At 33.9% G+C, this 17,106-nt stretch overlaps 1 protein-coding gene and 1 non-coding gene across 2 annotated transcripts; one reads left to right on the forward strand and one right to left on the reverse strand.

Annotated features, from left to right (window-relative positions):
- Positions 1-524: 524 nt before the first annotated feature.
- Positions 525-686, forward strand: LOC119839143. Its single transcript, XR_005288235.1, has one exon. It is a non-coding gene; the product is annotated as a U1 spliceosomal RNA (small nuclear RNA).
- A 524-nt stretch (positions 687-1,210) lies between these two features.
- On the reverse strand, positions 1,211-15,758 carry LOC119839141 (organic cation transporter-like protein). Its single transcript, XM_038365347.1, has 5 exons — positions 15,632-15,758; positions 4,276-4,695; positions 3,453-3,860; positions 2,894-3,137; positions 1,211-1,916 (listed from the first exon to the last, which is right to left on the reverse strand). The coding sequence occupies exons 2-5, from the start codon at positions 4,674-4,676 to the stop codon at positions 1,485-1,487; spliced, it is 1,485 nt and encodes a 494-aa protein (XP_038221275.1). The 5' UTR covers positions 4,677-4,695; positions 15,632-15,758; the 3' UTR covers positions 1,211-1,484.
- Between the last annotated feature and the right edge of the window lie 1,348 nt (positions 15,759-17,106).

Here is a 17,106-nt window from a genome sequence, read left to right on the forward strand (position 1 = left end):
CACTTGTGTTTTCATTTTTAAATTGGAACTGTCTTCTGAAAGTCCAATCAAAACCTGCTATTTTTTTCTTTAATTGCAAATAAGTATAAGTATACCTCAATAGTTAGCAGTTGGCAATTGGCAATAATTTCATTAAATATGTAAAAAAATCAAGATTATAGAAATACTCTAATCATAAGAAGGTAAATGTAATAAAAATTTTTTTAGGTGAATTCAATAATAATTTCTGGTGTCCATTAAATGCTTGAAAATTAAGTTGCGAATTAAACTTCATCATCAGAGCATCAGCATCAATATTTTTTTGTCCTACGAATTAAAAGTAATTCAAAGCTACAAGTCTTCTACCTTTAATAAAGCGCCACCTATGTATAGCTCATTAAACTTTTTCCCGTAAAAAGTTTAAACCATGATTTAGTTGTTAATCAAACTCACAAGGTGTCGCTAGTTACTGTTGTTCATATTTAAATCGCGCTGAAGTTTTTTCTTCCCAAAGAATGAGGTCCCCTTGGAGCGCTGCGGAACGCATACTTACCTGGCGTAGGGGACACCGTGATCAGGAAGGCGGTTCCCCCAGAGCGAGGCCCCTCCATTGCACTGCGGCGGGGTTGACCTCTGCGATTATCCCTAATGTGGATAACTCGGACGCGTAATTTTTGGTAGTGGGGACTGCGTACGCGCCGTCCCCCCATTAATTAGTACTAATAGTGAAGTCTTATATCTAATTGTCTGATCGTATTATATATAAAAGGAAAATTAAATTGAAGGGATAGGTAAATAACAAATGCTTTTTCTATCTTTGAACATACATTTCGCAGTTAAAGATCACACTTTTAAGATTTAAATACATTAATTACATTAGGTATACATTTTGGCACTTGATCGATTCCAGTTAAACAATATGTAAATAGCTATATAAATACTTATGTAGCTATTTACATATTGTTTAAGTAGCATTATTATTTTTGTGGTAAAAAAATGGTATAGTATAACATCATAAGTGTACATATAAATAACCTGGTTTGTAAACATCTATCTAAATTGTAAATAAGACGGGTTACATGTTTTTAAAAAAATCGTTATTTGAATAACTATTCATTACGCTACATAATAAAATAATAATTATATATATACCTCCAATGTAATATATACAATTCAGTTTTTAATTTACAAGACTAAAATAATATACTGAAAGCTATAAATGAAAATAATTAATAAACACAACTAATTTCATCTAATATTATAATTTATAACTAACACTGAATTCATAAAAATAAACCATACGTACATAACTAGCTAGTACAAGCATAGTTTTCATTATAAAATATTTATCACCAAAATTATCACTGTGTATCGATTAATCAATATAACATGCGACGGTCTGTGCATCTTATATCCTACAAATAACACTTCAATATAAACAAACCTTCAGGGCATTATCATCAAAAAAACATAGCCACAGTTAAGCATTCCGCAAGTTTAGAATATCATTGTTTATCCACGTCTTCCAAACTATCCGGTAGCGTGGTCCCCTTTGTCTCCGGCAAAAATAAACACATGAGGCTTGCCGCTATTGGAACGAGCCCGAAAATGGCCGTCGGTAACCATGGCAACGTCGCTGAAGAATTCGATATAAACGGCGCTATCATAGAACCAATCCGCATGCACATTGAACAAGCTCCCATAGACATGTTCCTTACCACTGTCGGGTAAAGTTCTGACGTGTAAATGTATATTGAGGAGGCAACAATGGACACGCAGCTCACTCCAAGGGTTCCGAGGGTCAGGGTTGTGGTGTGGTCGTTGGGAAGAACGCCGAGAAGTAACACACAGAGACCGCCGAGGGTGAAAGCAACGGAGATGGTCAGTTTCCTCCCGAAGTACTTGATGAACCAGATGGCTAGCAGGTTTGATGGGATCTAGAATGATTTTTATCACTTTTATATGCAACAAATGCAACATAGCAAAGCATGTAATAATTTAAAATACCATTGTACAATATTTATTCATCGCGACTTAACATTTTTTATTTCAATGATTATAATTTAACTCGCTATTCTGACATTAATCATCTATCATAACCCAAAAATGTATTTAATATTGTAACACATAATTTAAACCAACGTTGTTCACAATTTAAACTAACTTTGTCTTTTTAATGCATCCTTAAAGAGACTTATGTTATAAATTCTTAACTTTAAAGTGCCTACCCAAATCACTACTAACTCATAACTTTAACCTCCAATTTATTTTACATTCCATCGGTTAAAACTGTGACTTTTCTCAATCTCTTTAATTTTTCATCTCCTTGGTTTTATTAGCCTTCCCCCATGGAGGTTTAATTCCTATTTGAAATTTTATATACGAGTACTTAAATAAGCATCTTCATTGGTATAATTTTATAGATCTTGCGGTAACAAGAAACACCTTTATTAAAAGTACTTATATAATTTCCTAAGGCGATATAAAGGATTCGATATAAATGGTTTCCTCATGAAAAACAAAACAAATTGAATAATAACAATTAGGGTTTCCCATAACTCTATTGTACCTGGTATGTTGTACAAAAAATATGCTGGAGATAATATCTCACTGTCGCAAAAAATTCACTATGAATAACTGATAAGCTCCGAGCATTTGCGGAAGTTAATTGTTTTTTTTTATCAAAACTCAAAAGCACGCTTATAGTTTGAATTGTTTCGGTCTTTGATATTTATCTCCAAGTTTATTATGTTCTAATAATAAGACTTCATAACATGGTATCTAATTATGCGGTAAATTTAATTTTTTCTACGTATAACAGCATTTATGATATATAGTTTTATTTAGCCATTTATCACGCGTAACTGAAGCGACCACATAAATGCAAATTTAGATTAATAGCAGATAACAATACCTGTATAGCTCCAGCTGCTGCTACCGTGATGAACGGATCAGGACTGGTCTGGCTGATATACTGGTTGAAGCCGTAGAAGGTGAGCCCCACAATGGTCCACATGATGCAGCAGCAGATGGTCTTCACGCGGAGAGAGGGCCGCATGAGGTCGGCGTAGTTCGCGCGAGTGGCCGTTGATTTTGCTCTTATTTCTTCCGATATTTGCTTCAATGAGTCGTCCACTTTACTTGTCGGTAAGCCGTTACTGAAAGAGTTTTAAACCTAATTGACAATTGGGAAATTAACATGGCGAACATTAGTTAATAGATCAGCGAGCTTATAGACATAATTTTTATAATATTGTGAATTCATCGAGTTGTGTCCATTTAAACATGAATATAGGTATAATTTTTGTTATTACATATATCAATTTTTTTTTCTTATTTTTATAATATACAAAATGGAGATTAAAAATGAAGAAAGAATATTTAGATTTACTATTTCATTATTACGTATTAGCAGAGTGTAGACATATTACTATAAGTTGACTTTACTGGATGTTAAAAATAAGATAACTTACAATTCCGCAGCGCGTTTAACAATCTTGGCAGCATCATCCACTCTACCCACAGAGAGTAACCATCGTGGGGATTCAGTTAAGGAAAAGAAGTACATTGTATAAATCAAGGGGGGTACAGCCATCGCCAAACTGTATGTATTCCAACTCCTGAAGTAATACGCGAAGAGCGGAGTGGTCATATGCCCAATGATGAAGGGAATCTGAAAGAGACAGCCTAGTATCTCCCTGTACTCCGTTCCGACCGTCTCCATGACGATAACGAAAGAGATGACCATAGTTCCTGACGTTGCGGCGCCTTGCAGGAAGCGGAGGACGGTAAAGGTGGTATAGTCGGGTGAGAAAGGGATACCGAATCCCAGGACGATAAGCGTCGTCGTTGAAAAGAGAAATGTATACTTTCGGCCATATCTGGAAATTCAATTAAGTTGTGTTAAAAAATAAAAACAGTTGCAAATTACGATATTCTATTATTGATGTTTCTATTTTCTTTTAAATGAAATAAATCATTATTCATTAATCCTTTGATTTAAAAGAAAATATAAACTGAAATGCAAAATACTTAAAACACATAATTCTACATTGAACATATTTTAACTTTAGTTTTATTTATCCAGATAATAATGTACATGAGACTATAAATTACAAAAAGAAGTATCTCAATGATTATAGCTGTATTGTGTTTCAGTTAATTATAATTAGTGTATGTACATATTTTATTATAAGAATAATTACTTAACTTGGTCAAGAAAAGTTAATACTCTTTAGCCAAGCCCAAATCAAAATCGTAACATTCTTACAAATATAACGACAAAATAAAACTCACCTATCGGATAGGAATCCCATCACAATACTGCCCAGAAGGACTCCAAACTGCAACACCATTTGGGTGAAACTCGCCAGCCAGCCCCTCTGGCACACCAGATCCCACTCGGACACGATCGTATTATCGAATGGTGCTGCATCATACTCATACCTAACACAATCCGCATAGCAAGTGGAGTTTTCTGCAATTATAACCGTACTGGCATTTTTGAACTCTACACACCAAAACTGGATTTTTGGGGTCAAAAATAGAATCGCCATTTGCACCCATCCCGAGGATAACTTGACCAAGGAAACAGTCGCGAATATTAGAAACTGCCATCTTCCGAACTGGCCGATGAGGTTTGCAAGCCCGTCCTCCTTTTTTGGGCCCGTTATCTGGGTCGCGATGCGCTGAACCATTTTCGATAGGTTTTTTTGTCTGGAACAAGGTATTTCAAATGAAATAGCTGTATTTATGACTAAGATGAATATATAAAACTGATGTAATTTGTATCATTAATACAAATTTAAATTAAACTTTCTAAAGTTACATTGTTACAATATACCATATACGTTTAATAACTAATCATTTATAATAATAATTGTAATTATTAATATAAAATATCATAAAATTTACTTAATATTAAACAAGAGGCCCGCGCGCGGCCAGCGTATTCATTTATTCATTCACCCATATCCACTTATTACCAGAATTATACACAGAAATTAATATTTAAAATCAAATGCCATTTATCTTCTTATAATATAGTAAATTAAGTAATAGGTATTTTATGTACAGGAAATTTATACGAAAATAACTAAACTGTATTCTTTATAACCAATTGTATTCTTTCTTTTATAACTCACCAGAGATTCTATTATGATACAACCTAGATTTTTCAGGCAGGTTAAACAACGATATTTTTAATTAATATAACGTTTCTTTGCTTAACATTCATGCAACATTTCAAAAGCAATAATTAACGTATAAAAACGTAACTGCATACACTTCCGCTCAGCATTTGATTATATAACTAAGATTCGCCAAAAAGTGGTATAATTTGCAATTTCTAACCATAATCCAAACAACCGCAACAAGAAGTTGCTTACCTGCAATATTCGAGTCACTCACACGTGGTGCGTTCTACAAATGGAATATTATGACTTTTGCGAAATTTGTTAAATTGAAATATTAAGTAATGCGCTATGCAAATGAGCACCTCTGTGTCTGTTAACCGAATAGGAAGGTTATTCTTTTAGGAAATATACATTTTGTGAAAAGAGTATGGCCACAACTAATGCACGACAAATCAACGATTTTTAACAGTGTCGCCACGGCGAATGCACAACAATCAACGATATTTAACCGACTTCCAAGAACGAAAGGAGGTTCTATGTTCGTCTGTATGTATTTTTTATGTATATGTGTGTATATATTATGTAGCGGGTAGCTGAGCTGGTGGTTCGCCTGATGGTAAGCGATCACCACCGCCCGTGAACATTTACAAAGGCCTATGGCCTAGGGCCGCTGCTAATGCGTTGCCAAAAAATAATAAAACCCACTTCAAAAGCGAATAATAATTTAATCACTATGAGTCTCATGATAGTACATAATAGATAGATGCTACCTCTTTACTAAATACGGAATTCCATCATCGCACCACTCATCATAAGGCTAAGTTTCACCCACATCACCTAGACAAAATCGGTAGATTACGAAATATATAAAAAAAACTATCAGGATTTAAAGGTTTTAATAGCAATTTATTTTTGAATGGTTTTTATTTGCAAAACAAAAAATACGAAATAGATCATCTACAAGATTTAGTTAAATTGTTTATAACTAAAAATATAAACCTGTTTAGTCTGGGTAGTAAAGTATTATGTTCTCTGTGGTCTGGGTATATATATTATAAATATCATTATTTACATCCGTATTGCATATAACAATGCGAAAGATGGATTGATACAGATAAAAAATATATTTCGGTACAAGTATTTGCCACGAATTCGCATAAGTCGATATATTTATTTTTTTATTTACTAGCTGACCCGGCAAACGCTGTTCTGTCTTATTCTTATCATTTAGAGTTATAAAAAATAGATGTTGGCTGATTCTCAGACCTACCCGATATGCACAAAAAATTTCATTAGAATCGGACTAGTCGTTTCGGAGGAGTTTGGTGACTAACATTGTGACCCGAGAATTCAATATATAAGATAAAAGAATTGCTTGAATTGAAATTAAACATTTAGTTCCTGAGATTGAAGAAAGAAGTTTGAAGTTTGTATACTACACAAGCTTGGACATTATATAAAATGCCCCTATTTATAACTTTTCTATAACATACAGATTAAAATCCAGAGGTTATAGCGGCTATTAATGTACCTATCAAAACCAGAACACGTTTTATTGCGTCTAAAGTTAATGAATTGATTGGTAAGGTGATTAATATATCAAAGATCTAAATAGTAGATGACTTTAAATAATTTTCTTATAAATTGTGTTAAGGTCTATGTATGTATCTAAAGTCTCTCAAAAATGAGAATACGCGATATACTAAAAAATCTCTTCAATTACTATTACGTTGGAAGAACCATTTTACAAAAAACAGAACGACATAGCATGGTTTTAATATTTGAGATCTGTTTGTGGGTTTTTTCTGTCACATCAAATTTGTAGCAATATTTTCAACGCACTATCAAATGAGCTTACATCCTGAAGTATATCATATAAATGCTTTTGATGTGTCAGAAAAATACTTGAAGGCATTAAACACGCATTAAGCACATCTCCCAATCATCTTCCCCAATCCCCTAATTTAGAGCGAATGCCGCTAAATTAGTCTTAAAATTGGAACAAGAACGACTAGATATAATTTACATAAATGCAAAGTTGTTTTAATGAAAACTATATCTAGATCAAACAACCTACAGACACACTGCATACTAGCTGCGACCCGCGGTGTCATCCGCGTAAGCCCGTATTCCATAGGAACATCGGGATAAAGAGTTGCCTATATGTTATTCCAGTTGTCCAGCTGTCTACGTGCCAAATTTTATTGCAATCGGTTCAGTAGTTTTTGCGTGAAAGAGCAACAAACACACATACACATCCTTACAAACATTCGCATTTATAATATTAGTAGGATGGTAGTTACATTTTTTTCTGTATAAAGGAAAAGTCGCGGGATACATATAGCCGATTAATTTCATCACGTGTGCACAAAACGTGATGTAAACAAATAATTTTAAGTGGGTGAAGGTTTAACACTCACGATAACTTAATGCAAGTAAGTTTTACGATGTTTCGAGGCAGCTTATGGCTTAGGACCTGTTTGGAGGCTATACCTGAATATTACCACAGATAATATAATACTATTCAGTTATATATTATTATATTGCTTTAGTAATCATAATATTATGAAACTGTTTTTTGTTTTGATAGATAAGGATAAACCGAGATTAAAGACAGGTCGTATGAACTTATAGGAATTTCTGATATTTTATCGATAAGTGCTATTTTTATAGATAGTTTAAGTGTGTTTATCGCTTTACGGAATAACTGCTTTATCTTGATGAATATATTTTGGCCACGCGGGCGAAGCTGCAGGCAAGAGCTAGTTTTATATGACATGGTATAGCGGAGCTACAAATGAGAGGCCCTGCGTTACGACCCTTGTCCCTCCATTGCCCCATAAATGTAAAAGTCGGAATCAAAAGAGTCTGAGAAAGCAGTATCGTATGTATTTACTTAGTTCATATGACATTATGGGTTTTCATCATTCAAAAGCGCTGCTGAAGGAAATTTGTCTGGAAAACCTATTTTTATTCAAACATTTCATAAGATGCATATAATTTTTGCGTTGCGAAAAAAAATTATTACGTGATGTCAGGATTGGAGAAAGTAAATTGATTATATTATCGAATTGAACATAATTTTTTATGCATATGTTGCTGTGAGATTGTGAAAACCGTTACATTATAATCTGATGAGATTCCAAACTGTCGATAAATTTGACCCGTAACATTTACTTGCATTTAACACATTGATTTTCGTAAGCTGTTTTGAATGTCATATGGGCAACTGAGCTGGTGGTTCGCCGGATGGCAAGCGATCACCACCACTTGTGAACATTCACAGAGGCTTTCCCTTTACGAATAAGTTGCCCGCTTTTAAGGGGAAAGGGGTAACGAAAGGCTTGATGATTGGAAGGAAGGAATTGACTGGAAATTGTGAGCAAAAGGAAACGGGTCTCCGGCACCTCCACACACCGTACGAAACACAGTAGCATACTTCTATTTCACGGCGGCTTTCTGTAGGGGTGTGGTGCTTGCTGTGCGAGCTGGCCCAATACATGCTGAAGCGTACTCGTCTCCCACATACATATACTATAATTTGAATGTATCGCAGTTATGTATTAGGCCCAGAATTTCGTTTTTCCAACAGTCCGTAATGTTTTGGTACTTGCAACCAGGTCCCTTTTTCTGAAACCCAACTGAGCAGAGATGTACAAAATAGTACAAATAATCTGAGAATGAGATGCACTTTGATGTCAAACGGACGGACACCGAAATCTCAAGTAATGGCTATGGTAACAGTTCTGGGGAAAGCAAACCTATACAGGCTATAAAACTTATATACAGTAGTTATGGGTAGTCTCAATACTAAAAATACTTAAATTTGTTTTACCAAAAATGAATAGACATAACTTCTTATTTACATTAAGCTTGTATTTGTTTGTGTTTGATAATATTTCAATGTGATAGCTAAAACAATGGATGTTTGACGCTTAGTGAAGTGGTTACAGATAAGCTGATATCGAATAAAATATCAGAAATTAGTCATAATAGCATCACGAAAACCGTTTAGCAGTAGAACTTTAATCCGATGTTTTATTGGACGCTTTCCTTAACTTAATAACTTAATCAAAAAGTATTATTGAATTGCATTTTAAAATGCTAAATAGGTAGGTAAAGTATTACAAATAAAGATTTTTTATTTTTATTTCATTTCAATGCAAATTACAAAATATCTATTTCTATTCTGTATTTATATTTTATATAGTATTTAGATCGCTGGAACTAACTAACGTATCGAATGCCCATTTCACAACTGAATGGTTTCACATTCATAGACAATAATCTACCGAAAAATATTGTGTTAAATTTCATGCAGTATGTTAAGGATCACTATTTTACTGTGATATATGCATTCATGCATAAAATAATGCCATTTAGCAAAAAATTTACAAAATACTCGCAAATTACTATTTCCACCAGCTATTTTTCAATAATTATTTATTAAGTTATTTGTAGTCCAAAAGACGAAGGAGATATATAGATTTTTTTATAGATATTTAGATATTTTTTTGGTCAGAGCGGGTACCTACTGATTTTGTAGTTCGTCTGATGGTAAGCGATCAACACCGCCCATGATCATTCACAGGTTGTGCCTCTGCGAATGCGCGAATTTAAGGAAAGGTCTGACGACTGAGAGTGAGAAAATGGAAACGATCCGGCTTTTAGTTTTGATACTAGCTGCGCCCCGCGATTTCACCCGCGTAAGTCGCATATCGGGATAAAAAGTTGCCTATATGTTATTCCAGTTGTCCAGGTTAAAAAGTACACTGTCATCCTCTGTCTGTACACCAAATCTCATCAAAATCCGTTCAGAAGTTTCAGTGTGATTGACGAACAAACACCCAAACAAACAAACCTTCACATTTATAATATTAGTGTGATTAATACACAAATATATTTCCCTCCTCATAGGATGCAAAAGTAACTCTCGTAGTTATGAGGAGCACGATTCCGCTTGCAGACAGGTTTATAAAACCAAACCTGTAATTTTGCAATAAATTTTATTTCTCCGGTATCAAAATGATTGCAAAAATATAAAGATCTTTTAAGTTTCACACAACAACGCACAGCTGGTAATGTTGATTCAAAATTGGGTCATAAAGTCAATAAATATAATTGGGTGGTGAAAATTAATTGGGTGGTGAGCACTTAAATAGAAACCACCTTTAAATTAGAATTAGACCAAATTGAAATGGGACCACATGGCGGGCACCAGCTTTCGTATAAAAAGCAATCAATATCGTTTCATCCAGTCGAAAATTTTGAAATTACAAAAATAATACAGCCACTCTGAGAATGCCCTCCTTTTTTGAAGTCGGTTGAAAAGTTATTTTTAATAATTATCACAACAATTAATTTTAAAAGATTTTTCTTAAAATGCAATTAACTCAAAGTACAGTCGACAGTCGGTACTACTTAAATTGAAGCATAAATTATTTCAAACGCGCGAAAGACAAGTGAGATATGATTAATTATACGTCATTTAAATGTCACGTGAAATTTATAAATATTTACTCATGAAAGATTATACTGACGCATTCAGATATGGTAACAGTCGATTTTCCTAAGTAAATGCTGAGGAGGATAACGGGAAACCGGTACACTTATTAACACGCTATTTTTGTACGTAACCGACTCCTTTAGACTCGATTTTGACCCACATTAAACGGACAGATTTAATTCAAACTTTGTACAGTTATGGAATTGGTGACAATGCAAAAATTAAATGAATTTATCTTATTATACAGATAAAGTTCGCCAGGATTGAATAATTTGTTTTATGAACGCTCATTAAGATATATATTTAGTATATTTAAACTATATTTACTTTTTCGAGACTAGGCAGGCGTGCAAGAAATAAATTGATTTTTCAATTTATCTACGTATGTGGATATTATCACCATTGCTTATTAAAACGGTAAAGGAAAACCTCGTGAGGAAACCGGCATGTCCGAGAATCAAAGAGTTCGACGACATGTGACATCTGCCAACCCGCAGATTTTATTGTGGGAGTCGAGCACGCTTCGACACGAATTGGGCCAGCTCGCACCGGGGAAGTACCACACCCCCACAGAAAACCGGCGTGAAATAGTGGCAAGCCACTGTGTTTCGTACGGTGAGTGAGGGAGCCGGAGGCCCGTTTCCTTTTGCTCACCCGCCCTAGTCCATTCCTTCTTTCCAGTCGTTAATCCTTTCCTTTTCCCTTACCCCATAAAAGCGGGCAGCGCATTCACAGAGGTACTACCTTTGCGAATGTTTATGGGCGATGGTGATCGCTTACCATCAGGCGAACCACCAGCTCAGCTGCCCGCTATGACATAAAAAAAAAACCCGCACTCGGCCAGCGTGGTGGATTATGGCCTGAACCCTCATAGGAGGTCTGTGTCCCAGCAGTGGGATGAATGGGCTGATGTTGATGATGACATGTATTTTTTTCACAGACATAACCTCCTTAACTTCACCAACTTATTCCTTATAAGTTATAACAGACTAGCGTTCCTTCCCGGCTTCGGCCGTGGTACATATATAGCCTATAGACTTCTTCAATAAATGGGCTATCTAACACTGAAATAATTTTTCAAATCGAACCAGTTGTCCTGAGATTAGTGCGTTCAAACAAACAAACTTCTAAGCGTTATAGATAACAGATAAGGCAGTCAAAATTCTGTTTCGTGGAAGTTTTGATAAACAGAATTAAACATTAATTTATAAAATAGCTTATCCCTATGAAAAATGCTTTTTTATGTAATCGTCGACAATGGAGCTGGTTCGCCTGATAGTAAGCGCTACAAAGCCACTACCACAAAATAAATTTTTCTGATCGTGATTTAATAGCAAAGATATATCTAATATATAAAATTCTCGTGTCACAGTTTTCGTTGCCATACTCCTCGGAAACGGCTTGACCGATTTTGATGAAATTTTTTGTGCTTACCCGGTATCTATGAGAATCGGCCAACATCTATTTTTCATACCCGTAAATGATAAGAGTAAGGCAGAACAGCGTTTGCCGGGTGCAGCTAGTAACCTATATTATTATGCAATAACAGGCTGATAGAAACAGAAGAGTCGATTAGATTTAGATAAGTTCGCACTGTGTACATAGTTCATATATTTGTTCTCTCATCTATGGATTTTCTGATAAAATAAGTGAGGAAATTGTATTTGCAGCCTCCAGGTGGCTTTTTTTTAATAAAATTTATAGTTCTCGAAGGTAATTAAGTGTTATGATATTTTCTTGTGTTTGATATTTGATGAGATGTAATTTAGATATTACAATATCTCAAACAGAGTTTCGATACGTGTCAGAGGCGATATGTTATCCTTGTGATGAAATTTGTTAATAAAATCGGAGGAAGTGATAAGATCCATGAATTAATTCAGTTTTATTGTAATACAACCCTAAATATAGGTAACAACATTGACCTGTATAAAATATTTTTCCTTTACCTTATTCTCACTTAAAAACGAGGTGATCAACAAGATATTTATTATTACTTATTCGTGTATTGTAAAGATTGAATACAATATGTCTGTTTTCACAAAGAATTTCAGATTTTCTATTTTAATTAATGTCTAGTTCTCCGCCCGCGTCTTCGCCTGCGTGGTCAAAAGAAAATCGAATGTGAATTACATGTTACACTGCTGTAAAAACTAGCCTATGTTGCTATCTATCCTCTTAACTATCTCCAAAAGCAAAAAGTCATACCGTTTTTTGCGATATGAAAGTACAAGATAAATAAACAAACAGAAATGCCTTTTCGTCCATATTATTTTTTTTATTATTAACACTTTATTGTAAAATGCGCATACAGTTAACAAAAACCAATAAACAATATCTTCTGTACAATTTGCAAATATTAATAATGATGTTATATTAAATTTTTATTATTGATGATACATTACATTTTTACATCCTAATTTTTATTCTTCGATCCAAATTTCATAAAACCGTGATAATGAATAACAAATATATAATAAAATTCTCATAAGTCATACATGTAAATAATAATAAATTCATTCTAATGAATTTGAAACATTTTCCTATATGTTCTCATTAGTTAATAGACTACATTCTATCGCTTTTTACAAAATAATTTGTTTTTTTCTTCTCTGGAAAGAACGAAATGATTTCGAGGGTTAACGAACTCTATGTATTCTTCGCTTATCAAACGCCTTGACGTATTTGTAATCAGGAGGTCACGCGTTCGATCCCGTCCAAGGCAAATCGTTGGTGGACTAGTATTATCCTTAATTGTCAATGGTCACTTGCCCTTGCTATAATATAATGTGTGGATCACGTCTTATAAATTAAAAAATTATCTGTGCCAATATGATAAAAAATCGCTTAAGCGCGTCACAGCCTTGCGACAATAAGGGTTCCGTAGATATACGATTTTTTGTATTAGTATAGGCTGAATATTAAAGAATGGTAATTTGGAAAGGTTGAACATGCTCATCCAATTTATGCTGTAAACCGCTGCTTTACAGACAAACAGAGGGACACCCAACGGTACCGCATTACCCTTTTGGTGTGGAACCCAAAAACGAATGCTTTATTGCTAGTTCATTATATTATTAGTGTTAAATCTAGAGTAATTTAATAGATGTTAACATACATGTGAACCTTTCTTTTCAATTACTCTATCTATTAAAATAAAACCATCACAATATGTTGTACACTTTTAAAGATCTAAGCATTCATAGGGACAGACGCGAGAAACGACTTTTTATACTATTTAGTGATTCCCGAATAATTTTGAACGTGAATTTAAAAAGCGACGTTTGCTGACTCAGCAAACCTCGTTTAATCAGGACACTCTCATCACACATACACCTGCGAATAGTACTCAAACGTACTGAGAGCACACATTAAAGGCCGGCATTGATGAGCAAAATATTTCGTGCGACAAAAATAAATTTAAGCGAAAGGGAGTTAATATACAAAATATAGTCCATTGACAGTGAAATTGTGGGCGTGGTCAGCGCCATTTGATGTGATGATTGCTTTTGAGTTTTATAAAATTCGATCGAGCCGTTTCGGAGTTTGGTTATAAGCACTGTGACACGACAGTGTTAAAAACGTAAAAATAGAGATAATTCGAAAACAATACATCATTCTATACAATGTAGGTATTGTTTGTGAAACTAGTAAAAACACAATGTATTCGACTGACATTATCTCAGCATATTGGGACATTATACGACAGCGTAAATTTAATTTATTGATTTCTTTCAATATTTTTATAAACAACAGCCATAATTGAATGCATATGTATATAGTAGTATCAAGCAGAGACTGCTTGTAATCTCAAATGTCCGAAAGAACCGATCGGTCGGATGGAATTAGACTCCCGAGAAAGGGCATAAGATGGTTTTTATCCCGGAAATTCCAAGTGAACAGAAACTATGCGGAGAATATTCTGGAAATATCTATTTTTTGTATGTGGAAGCACGCTTTGGCACGAATTGGGCCAACTCGCACCGGGGCAGTACCGCGCCCCCACAGAAAACCGGCGTGAAATAGTGATATGCCACTGTGTTTCGTACGGTGAGTGCGGGAGACGGAGGCCCGTTTCCTTTTCCTCACTTGTCCCAATTGATTCCTTCCTTCCAGTCGTCCTTCCTTATCTTTTACCTTACCCTTTAAAGGCGGGCAGCGCATCCGCAGAGGCACTACCTCTGCGTATGTTAATGGGCCACCACCCATGGTGATCGCTTACCGTCAGGAGAACCACCAGCTCACTTGCCCGTTATGACATATAAAAAAAAAACAAAAACACTCGCCAAACCCACAGGCGCGAAGCTAGTACGAAATTAAACTCTAAGTATTTTACGGTTGTGTATTAGTCTGTTTGTTTAAACAAATCTGACAATTTGCCTGCAAGATAACAGATGTTTAAGTAATAAAGACTTCTGTTAGGATAAAGAATTTAGGCTATCCGCAAAAAGACGTATAAAAAAACATTAAAATGCATTGCTGTCAAAGAATTTTCTTATTTAATTTAACTTTTGGAGAAATTACTTAAGTTTTTCTTTTATAGATCTTTCTATGAACATTAACAAACACAAAAAATACTATACTTATGAAATAGTTTTTAATTTTTATATATTAAAGATGACAATCAATGATGGTCAGAAGAACTAGTTATAAAATTTAAAATAAGCTTAATTCGAACTGTAGCTATTTAATGTTTCGAAAAGATATAAAAAACAGGTTTAGTTAATATAGGTACATGAAACACCAGCCTTGCAAATGATAATAAAGATTAAATTGCTATTTAGTGTGTGTTGATATTAAGATACTATATTAATCATATAAATCTGAATTATATTACCTTTGGATATGTTTGTGATGAGTTATCACTAAGTGCTAAAGGCAATAGATTTTATATAGGTTTTATTTTAACACAAAAATCACATCTGACGTCGGCTGTTATTTAATGTTCAATTCAATATTATTTGTGTTATAAACCTACGTTGTTTTCGGAATTAATGAATTAAATACTTACATTAAAGTATATAAATTCACTTCACGACACTAATTATCATAATAATTTAACATATGACTTTGCTTATAAACAAAATAATGTAAAGCGTCTTAAGAGCGGCGCGTGCGCCTCGCTCGGAGGCTTGATATTTACTGAAACATTTTTATAGTAAATAACTTGAAATCTCTTTCAACTTGAGATAAATTGATAATAAAATCTACATGTATAAAATGTAATCCTCGTAACAGCAAGGAAACTCTTTTTGTTTGGCGAAACTTTTAGTATGCTTTTGTGTCTTATAGGTAGGTCTGAGAATTACTAGTAGTTAACTGTTTATTTTATTAGCTTCTCCTGCATGTTTGTATGTTACCGAATCCTTTAGTCTCTATTTGAACCCACTATAAACGAACATATTTAATTAAAACTTTGTTCCCCTATCAAGGATCGGTGATAATACAATAACTTCATGTTTAACATCTCAATCTGATTTGATAATTTCCATGTGTATAGGTACTGTATAAGAGCAAGTGACACAATTTAGTTGATCCTATCATTAGAATGAAAGAAACTTTCTGTTTTTTTTTCAATTATGTATATAGTTGAAAATCTTGAGAGACGATTTTTTTATTCTACACTAATATTAAAAATATATAACAATTAAAATTTTCGAGTTTATGTCATCGTGTGATACACGGAAGCGGTATTTTATTTATTAGCTAAATGTTAATACATAGTTGTAGGTTATTGTATATTTTTTTTTGCAATCAATTGCAAATTCATTACTTTAAGTGCTGGTTAACGATTCTGGAACGTTTTTCCAGAAAATTCCTGACAGATTGAGCTATCGCTCGTATTTTAGTAGCATATCTATTTTTCAGCATAAGATAAAATTAAAATTAATTATCCTAATTCAAATGCTACAATTCATATTCTGTACATTGTTAAAGGTGACATAGACAAAAATAGAAGGGTCGAGTAAGCATATCATCTGTTTGTCTGATTAATAATTTAAAACTGCGGTTTCATACTGGAGATGTACATAGTTATTTCTTATAAACTTAAAATAATTAGTGTAATGGCGTCTTAATAGCACTTCTAAAAGATGTCTTGTTAAACCAAAAGGATTACAGAAAAACCACGATAAAAATATCACTTCTACACGTTATCAGGTTCACCGTGTCCTATTCCACAAAAACTAAAGATTACTCAAAAAATCTACAAAAATTATCAACTAGACAATTATCAAATTTATGTAAATACGTGTCAACTGGAGCCTGTTAAACAGTGGCAATTACAATTACAAGCAGTTACTTAAGTGTATAACAAATTATATAGCCTTCCTTTACTTTAAAGAAACAATAAAGGAAGATTTTGTTTTTCTTCATCCTATACCTTTGGCAGGTGAGACCGCTGATGAGCGATAAGGTCACTTTTTGTACTCAATTAATGCCTCTTTCGTGTGAAAAACAGAGGTTCTCAACTGGCCAGATATTTTT

Source organism: Zerene cesonia, unplaced genomic scaffold (genome assembly GCF_012273895.1).
Source record: "Zerene cesonia ecotype Mississippi unplaced genomic scaffold, Zerene_cesonia_1.1 Zces_u008, whole genome shotgun sequence".
NCBI classification, from domain to species: Eukaryota; Metazoa; Arthropoda; class Insecta; order Lepidoptera; family Pieridae; genus Zerene; species Zerene cesonia.

Excerpts from the sequence above, each read along its gene's own strand:
- LOC119839141 (XM_038365347.1), bottom strand. The coding sequence starts at position 4,676 with ATGGTTCAGCGCATCGCGACCCAGATAACGGGCCCAAAAAAGGAGGAC. Across the intron at positions 3,861-4,275 it reads ATGGGATTCCTATCCGATAG|ATATGGCCGAAAGTATACAT; the intron begins GTGAGTTTTATT and ends TTGAATTTCCAG. Across the intron at positions 1,917-2,893 it reads CAGCAGCTGGAGCTATACAG|ATCCCATCAAACCTGCTAGC; the intron begins GTATTGTTATCT and ends AAATCATTCTAG.